General features: G+C 44.5%; 1 protein-coding gene across 1 annotated transcript in view; it reads right to left on the reverse strand.

The window, feature by feature from the left end:
- Nucleotides 1-363: 363 nt before the first annotated feature.
- The window catches only part of RHEBL1 (RHEB like 1), a 16,029-nt gene continuing 7,260 nt past the window's right edge, over nucleotides 364-9,132 (reverse strand). The window contains exons 3-8 of the mRNA XM_015814755.1: nucleotides 5,781-5,848; nucleotides 5,181-5,263; nucleotides 4,218-4,274; nucleotides 3,000-3,047; nucleotides 1,198-1,282; nucleotides 364-453 (exon numbers count right to left, since the gene is read on the reverse strand). Coding sequence (XP_015670241.1) covers nucleotides 364-453; nucleotides 1,198-1,282; nucleotides 3,000-3,047; nucleotides 4,218-4,274; nucleotides 5,181-5,263; nucleotides 5,781-5,848 — 431 coding nt within the window. The remainder of the gene's footprint in view (nucleotides 454-1,197; nucleotides 1,283-2,999; nucleotides 3,048-4,217; nucleotides 4,275-5,180; nucleotides 5,264-5,780; nucleotides 5,849-9,132) is intronic.

Raw genomic sequence — 9,132 nt, forward strand, 5'->3', positions numbered from 1 at the left:
CACAGATGAGTCCCTATATAACATTCCTAACTAGATCCTGTTGTGGCTCCCACTTCTGTAAACATTTGGCAATACGTTACACACATACACACACACACACACACACACACACATATATATATTATGTACAGGAAATACATACATGGATTGCTTCCAGCAAACTAATGTGCAAAACATGGCCGCCTCCCATGGAGGACCAGTGATGAGGTATAATTGTATCTGTGTGTGAGTTACCCGTAAGTTAGTTCAGACCTGCTGATCAGGGCTCTAGGTAGCCACAATACCTGCCCTGAATTGGCCTGGATCAGTGCTTTACCCCCACCCTCCCACTGGCCAAGCAGCATCAGATGGGGGAAAGCAGCATCACATTATGGTGCAGTTGCGCTGTTCACCATAGGAATTGTCCACACGATCAATTTCTTCAATGACCTTTGTGAAGACACCTTGAGTCATCTGCAGGGAAGAAAGATGGTGTTGGAGTCACTCCAAGGGAAAAAGTTTACAACTGTGTTTAAGAAGCAGCAGGGAACATATTTATTTGTATCCTGTCTTTGTTGTTTTTACCAATAACTCAAAGCCACAAACAAATCCAACATACCTCCCTCCTCCTCCTGTTTTTCCCATAACCACCACCACCACCCTGTGAGGTGAGTTGGGCTGAGTGTGTGTGACTGGCCCAAAGTCACCCAACCGGCTTTATGGCTAAGGCAGGACTAGAATTCACCATCTCCCGGTTTCTAGCCTGCTGTCTTAACCACAATACTCATAACATTACTGACCCCTTGTCACATTGACTGGTACGCTATTGGAGCTCTGCTTTTTTGGTGAGAAGGCTAGGCTTCCCTCCTATTTTAAGGAGACAACAGAGAGCAATCTCACTCCTTTCTCCATTAGAGGGCATTAGTTTTGTTCCCGTGTTTGTCTTTGATTGGTGAAATAATTACTAAGAAATATAAAAAAAAGGAACAAGGTTATCTGCTTATATTTAGAGGTTGGGATAAAGAAGGATTTAGCTACTCTTTTCTTCAAGGTGGAACTTAACCCATGCACTCATCCTGTTCAACACTAAACCTGTGAAAAATCCTTAGTTTGCTGCCAAAAGCACAATGGATTTAACACGGGCATTTGAAGTGGCATTTGTATGGCTTTTATATATCTTATTCCCTCCTCCCCTTTAATTTAGGGGAAATCAGTCACCTGGTTTTCTTTTGCTGAGGATTCCAAGAACACAGCACCCCATGAATCAGCCAGTTTCCGGCCTTCATCTGTCTTTACCTGACGACTAAAAATAAAGGAGGAGCAATTAAAAAACAAAACAAAACCTCACCAACACTGTCATATTGCAGTCGAGTTCTGTTTCTTTCTATTTATTTTTCAAACCTGTATGGTGCCCATCTGGCCAAAGTCAACTCTGTAACTTTTATGGACATATATATTATAACCACAATAGCAGTGGTTATAATCTGGTATATTTTATATATACGCTATATAGGAAATTTTCATGTGTACAATAACTGTCCCTTTATTCTCACAGTAAAAGATTTCTTTTGCATTTTATGAATTTTTTCCTTGCTTGTTTTCTTCTCTATATGTATCTTGTATTTTTGTTTACATCCATGTCCCTTGGCATGTAGTCATGCCGGCCACAGAAATGAGGATTGCCCCCTAGAGTGGGACATGGCTGGGCAGGGGAAACCTTTTCACCTTTTTAGTTACCTGATATTGTTTGTTAAAATTTAATTAAAATGTATTTTTTAGAAAGAATCACAACATAAAGATCATAATGGATCAACACTACTGCAGGGCTTCCCTACACTATTTTCTACTCAGCATAAGAGAGTTTGCAAACACCCAAATCCTATTCTTTCACTCAATGCTAATTTTCAGAAACCTTACACCCATAAGAATTGAGTTAAAAAACAATGCAGAGATAATGATTGCTATTTATGGTAGATAAGAAGCCACTGAGAGCTAACTACAATAACAGACTGTCGACAGAGAGCTTTAAAGTTTAACTTTGCTGTTGGTTCACCTGTTAACCAGTTTGTTTTTATACATAGTAGATAGATGACAGGTCAAATTGGTTGCAAATAAATGTAGAAGTTTGTACATTTTTGGCTTGCTTCCCAAGAGAGGCGGGGAAGAGGAAACTAGTATTGTTGCAATATATTTATTAGTATTCAACCAGGGTGAATAATATATGAGTATGTTTCTGTCTTTTGCAGTTTTAATGCACATTTTTCCTTTTCTTTTTAATATTTTGTCTATTTTTGTTTTGTTTTTGTAAAAAAATTATTTTTGTTTTTTAGAGTTTGTATTTTACCTTAACTCTCTGAATAAAATAAATAAAAAACAAAAAACAATGCACCTGAATTTTTTCTCTAGAGACAAGATTTGATGTAGACAAAAATTTCAGAAACACATGATCCTATCCCTAGAGCAAGATCCACAGGAGTTTATAATTATTTACAAAAAAGGGACTAATTAAGATAAAATTCTTCTTTGGAATGGCAGGAATGTGGATGTAGCCATTGGTACATACAAGGTGCTATTCATAAAAACAGAGAGAAAACTTTTCTGCCCAGGCCTGTCAGTAGGGGGGAAAAAAGTATGTAAAAGCTAATGTGAGAAAAGGTTTTCAGGATTATAAGAAAATCAAAGAACATCCTTTGAAGGCAGTGACAACTTTTATTCTAAGCCTGCTTTAAGAAATGCCAGTTGAGATTAGAAATTATGGTGAAGGAATGGGAAATGGAAGCCCGTTTAGGAATAAGTAGCTAAAAAACTCCACCCTTGCTCCCACACATTGCAAATATTTTGCAAATGTGCTCCAAAACTTCCAAAATTCTTCCATCCAGAAAAATTGTTTGATTCTAGAATTCAGACACCTTTGGAAAGAAAAATGACTTAGATTACAGCCAACATTTCAAAGACATTGAAGCTATCTCTATCCTTATTCCTGAGCTATAATTTCTTAAGCAATAGACAAAAGTTCTTACCTTTCTAATGACAGATCAGCTTTATTGCCAACAAGCACTACAGGCATCCTGTCAAACAAAGGAGGAACATTTCTAAAAGTTGCTTCTTGTATGCCAAACAGAGAAGTCATCCCACTCCACTCACAACTTCCATAGTCGTAGTCACTTGCTTGTAACTTAATGCAACAATTCTGCATATGGCTAGGACAGTTCTGAATTTTTGGTTGCAGGTATAGCTTTCCTTGCATGGTGCTGCAGCTGAAGGTGCAGGTAGTCCTCGGCTTATTACCACATTTGGGACCAAACTTTCCGTTGCTAACCAAGGCAGTTGTTAAGTGAGTTGCGCCAGATTTTGTGACTTTTTTTGCCACAGTTTTTAAATGAATCACTCCAATTGTTAAATTAATCACACGGTCATTAAGCAAATTCACTCCCCCCCCCAACTGAGTATGCTTGTCAGAAACAGATTGGGAAAGTCACAAATGGGGATCACGTGGAACCCAGGACATTGCAACTATTTTAAACATATATGCAGGTTGCCAAGTGCCCAAATTCTGATCATGTGAATATGCTGCAACAGGTGCGAGGGCAGATTGTAAGTCACTTGTTTCAGTCTTGTTGTAACATCAAACTGCCACTAAATGAATGACTGTAAGTTGAGGACAATCTGCATTTTCTAATAAATCCTTGCCTATATCTTAAATGAAAATATTTTAAGGAATGCACCTGATTATAAGCTTTAATCATTTTACATGTTCTACTACCCCTTAACTCCTTGGTGTTATGTTTTGCAACCTCTGCAAGTTTTAAGACGTGTAGACTTTAGTTCCCAGAATTCCCCAGCTAGCAGGCTGGCTGGGAAATTCTGGGAGTTGAAGTCCACACACAATTTGCAGAGGTTCTGAAACACTCGAGAGAGAAATGCAGTCTGAACATGCTCAGAGGAATCCAGTTCTGCACTGGTATCAGTAAATTCTAGGCAAAACCTTTGTTTTATATAAACCTAAAAAGTGTCATCATTTAGAGGTGACATACTGTACTAATGTTGTTCAGTCTGGAATCTATTTCTGGGAGAGAATCTGGAGTAAACAAGTTAATATTTCCAGATGTTAATACAGATGTGACAAGCCACTGAACCCTTCCCTACCCCAGCCTTTCAGACAAAGGTTCCCTAGTAATATGCTTGAACATCTTGCCTTAGAGCTGCATTCCTTCCTGATCTGCCATGTTAATGTTTACCTTGTCTTCCCTCTGCTTTCATATAACTTGCTGTGTAGGGACTTCACCACCTGAAAACTGGGAGAGGCAAAAAAAAGAAGATTAGAAGAGCTATTTACATCTTTAGTGTGAGCCATGGATTGCTAGAAAACATTTTAAAACATTACCCCCAAAATGCCCCTTATGGATAGGAAGCCATTAACCAGAAAAATATAGTGTGAATCTGAATGCTTTAGATTAGAAGATAACAAAAAAAAATGGTATACAAACACAGTATTCCAATTAGATAAACCTGAACTTAGCTTGGAATAATAGCTTTATTTGTCTCTCTAAGAGTCCAGATTTTAATCATCTGACTATGGCAGTGGTTCTCAACCTTTTTAATGCCGCGACCCCAACCGGTCCTAAGTTGAGGACTAAACCGGTCGTAAGTCGAGGACTAAACCGGTCGTAAGTCGAGGACTACCCAACCGGTCATAAGTCGAGGACTTTCCCTGCCCGGGAGCGCCACACATGCGTGGTTCCGCCCCCTGCGCCGGCCGAGGCGTAGCTGGCAAGCGGCAGAGACGGAGCAGGCCGACCACCAGCTGGCCCAGCCCAAGGGAGGTAAGGCACCCGCTGGAAAAGGGGAAAAAAAATGGCGGACAAAAAAAATGGCGGACAGCCTTGCTTGGCGACCCCCGTGAAATGGTTGATCGATCCCAAATGGGGTCCCGACCCACAGGTTGAGAACCACTGGACTATGGGGATGCTGCAACAGTCATACAAGAGTGAAAACCGGTCCTAAGTCACTTTTTTCAGTGCCACTGTAACTTCAAACAATCACTAAACTAATGGTTATAACTCAAAGACTAATTGTATTAAGGGAAGGACTTCATTGTTTCAAGATCCTTAACAGAATTCAGGAAATTCCCATGTTTTCATCAGGACCTCATCGTCCAACTGCCTTGTACCATAATCAGGCTCTTAACTGTGCCCTCTTACCTTCTGAGAGATGTGACAGAATAGACCAGCACATAGCCATGGATGCCAATGATAAACGAGTGAGGCAAGATAGTGTATTCATCCTGGACAAAACACAGAAGAAGAAAAGGAATCCCCAATCCCTGTTAGAAACTGGGCCACAGGACTATAGGTGAATGGTGGGCAAGCAAGCGAAACCGAAACCATAACCCCTCCCTCCCCAGTCCACGGAAAAATTGTCTTCCACGAAACCAGTCTCTGGTGCCAAAAAGTCGGGAGCCGCCGCTCCACGAGATTGTTGAAAGACACCAACTAGGTGGAATTTTTAATTCAGGAACAGATCATTTCTAATGCCAAGTGCATATATTATGCTTTTCTGAATAAGTAGCTTGTGAAAGCAGAGTTTCAAGCCAGTGGATATTGAAATTCTGAGGTGATTGCTTGACACCCAAGGGACATTAGCAAAGTTAAGACTGATGAATCCTAAAGGGACATCATCCCCCAAACTATAGCTCCCAAGCCAGCAGCATTAAGATGCAAGCTGTTTATCTCTTATGACAGGTGATGAGCAAGAAAGGCCACACTCTCATTTGTATGTGAAATGATGAAAAAAATAATTACCTGTCCCGCAGTGTCCACAAGCTGCAAGTGGAATTCATCCTTTCCCACCATCAACATTTTGTTGTAAGCTTAAAACAAAAGGGAAGGAAGAAAGTAGACGATAGGGATGTTACTTGGGCCTCTCTGAACCCTTCCTAAAATTCAACATCTTGAACTTCACTGCATTTGAGTCATTTTGATTCTGCTGCCTCCTCAGTTTTTCCTTGGGCCAGAGCCAGCTTTGGCCTAGAACAGGGGTAGGCAACTTTGGCTCTTTTATGACTCGTGGACTTCAACTCCCACAATTCCTGAGCCAGCATGGCTCAGCTTGGAAACTTCTCCCTTTTCCCTCAGCATGGCCGGCTCAGGAATTCTGGGAGTTGAAGTCCACGAATCATAAAAGAGCCAAGATTGCTTACCCCTGGCCTAGAACTACAGGTAGTCCTCAACTTATGATCGGTTGTTCAACAATCTATGGGATCCTCGGTGCGCTCCGAGCTTGGCAGTTTTCTCGCAGATATTTCAATACCAAACTAGGTAACATCATCAGTGCTAGAAGGGAGAGGGGTTTGTTCTTATTTTTGTATACTAGCAGTTTGCACTGTCAGTGTTGATGGGTGTGTCCTTGGTAGTTCCTTGATTGACAATCATTTGAAGTTATGATGGCCTCAAAAAGGATGCTTTACAGTCTGTAAAACACTTCTCACTGTCATAAAATGTTATGCTACTCTACTTATAGTCACATGACCGCATTTCAGGCACTTCAGTTCACATTTATGACCAATTGCCACCCACAACCACGTAATCATCATTTACAATCTTCTCTGCCAGCTTCCCCAAAAAGTCATTGGGGAAGCCAGCCGAGAAGGTTGTAAGCTGCTGCCAGCTGCTGAGAGAACTCCTGTCTGGGAGTTGGATGAAAGAAATTCCAGGAGGACAACTGACATTCTTAAATAAATGAAGATCTCAGCTCGCAGAAGGGGTTCTCTTCCATGCATGAAGGGAAGATGAACTCCTCCCTTAGGGTACAGAAATGGGACTTAAGATCATGCTGTTCACCCCATTACACCTGGGAGACCTCATACAGTTACAGGCCCAAGCAACACGTATCAATTGGAAGAGATTTCCAAATAATTGCAAGAATGGCGCCCACTTGCAGAATAACACAAGATGGCTTCTGGAGGAGGGTTGTGCCTAGCATCAGCTGGGTGTGCGTGTCAGCAGCTACAGAACACAAATGTAAATGGAGCAATGAATACACATTGCTGGACCCTGTAGCCAGACAAGGCCCCTTACCTGTGGCACCTTTACACATACTACCGTGTATCCCCAAAAGTAAGACCCGGTCTTACTTTCTTTGGGCTCTGAAGTAAGCACTAGGATTTACTTTCAGGGAGGCCTTACTTTTTGCCGGTACCAGTAGGCCGCGACTGCACAGGGATGGGGCTTGCGCATGGGGTGGAGAAACAACGCGGCAGTGAGAGCATGGTGGCGGACCAGGTACGGAACCGGGATGGGCGGGGCGCATGTGTCCTTTCTATCCCAGGTCAGCTCCTGCAGCCCCTGGTGGCCGTGCTGGGTGGCAGCGGGAAGGACACCAAGGTGGTAGGTGGAGCGCCAGAGGCTCAGGGAGGGAGGGTGATAAAGCAGGCAGGCATCCTGCCATCAGCACCCATGCCTTTCCTTACCTGATTCCCAGCCCTGTGCTGTTTCTCCTTCACGATCTGCCACCAGCGCATGCACGAAAACAATAGAAGTTTGGGGGAGGAGGTCAATCAATTCCAACTTCGCGCGATCTTTTTTTTTTTTTTTTGCGAGAAGTTGGAATGGATTGATTGACCTTCCCCCCCCTCCACTTCTTTTGTTTTCTTGCATGCGGCGGCAGCGGCGGATCATGAAGGAGAAATGGCACAGGGCTGGGAGTCAGGTAAGGAAAGGCATGGTTGCTGATGGTAGGACACCCACCCACTTCACCAACCTCCATCCCCAAGCCTCCAGCGCTCTACCTGCCACCTCAGCGTCCTTCCTGCCACCGCCCAGCTCGGAGCCTCCAGGAGCTGCAAGGATCTCTGCACATCCTTTCCGTGGTGCTGTTTTTGGCGCCGCGTCTGGCAAATAGCGTTTACCTCACTGTTTTTGGCGGCGCTTTGGAGAGGATGGTCTACTCTATCCCATTCACAGCATGGCTGCCATCCAAATGCCGCACCACCTCCCAGGAGGGCAGTGTCAGTTGCCAATGCAACGGCGGGGAAGATGGAAGGCAATCCTGCCCACCAGATCAGCCTGGCGGGGGTGGGATGGGAAACCGAACGGCGCAAAAAGCAGTGCTGAGCTTCCAGGAGCTGCAGGGATCCGGACGCACCCTTTGCAGTCCTCCTGCAATGCGCAGCCTCTCCCTGTAAGCAATCCGTCTTGCCCAGAGTCAGGTTGGCTCTCAAGGCTCGTCCCGCATGTGTGGCAGAGCTGGAGGACGGGGCGGGCCACGCCACCCGCGACGGCCAACCTGACCCCGGGCGAGCCAGATTGGTAGAGCTGCAAGGAGCCTGGGCTAAGGTTTCCTGAAGCTGATGGGAACTGCGACCCGCCGCAGCTGAACAATTTAACCGAGCTGCAAAATTGAACTCGCAGCATCAGCACCGGCAGCAGGTAAGGCGAGGGGAGGCACACGATCTGGCCTGCCAAAAAAACTATGGTGGGACAGAGTGGGTGGGGTTAAGTAGGTCTTACTTTTGGGGGTAGGGCTTATATTAGCCCAACCCCCCCAAATAAGCTAGGCCTCATTTTATGGCTAGGTCATATTTTCGAGGAAACACGGTAGTGCAGGGGTCCCCAACCTGAGGCCCATGGCCCACTACCAGGCCGTGGCCTATTTGCAACTGGGCCACGGGAGTGGTGGGCTGGTGTGTGTACGCACACACCTTCCCCTCACACAAAACCACCCCCTTTCCCCCCTCCCCCTCGCACCTGGCTGCCAACCCAGAAAGGTTGAGTAACACTGTACTAGTGGACCCTATAGTCAGCCAAGGTCTCCCAGCCCATGGAAACCTTGTGTACCCCAGTGAGCTTGTAAACCTCCTGCTCCACAGCAGTTTTGCACAAATTGTTGAGCCCTGTAGCTGGCTGACTCTTCCAGGGCAGGGAACAGGCTGGGGTCACCAGGGCCTTCTCCAGCCCTTGAGGCACCCCTGTGCTCCACATTATGACCATAACTGGGAGAGCCATGATTGCAGTTGAGTGAAATGGTCATGTGGATGTCTCACTTAATGTACACTTCACTCATTAACTCATTGAGATTCCAATCCCAATTTTGGTCATAAGTTGAGGATTACCTGTAGGCTAGACATCTTTCTCTTTCCCCAAGATCTGCATTCAT

This window comes from Protobothrops mucrosquamatus, unplaced genomic scaffold (genome assembly GCF_001527695.2).
Source record: "Protobothrops mucrosquamatus isolate PMUCROS unplaced genomic scaffold, P.Mucros_1.0 scaffold280, whole genome shotgun sequence".
In the NCBI taxonomy this organism is placed as follows: domain Eukaryota; kingdom Metazoa; phylum Chordata; class Lepidosauria; order Squamata; family Viperidae; genus Protobothrops; species Protobothrops mucrosquamatus.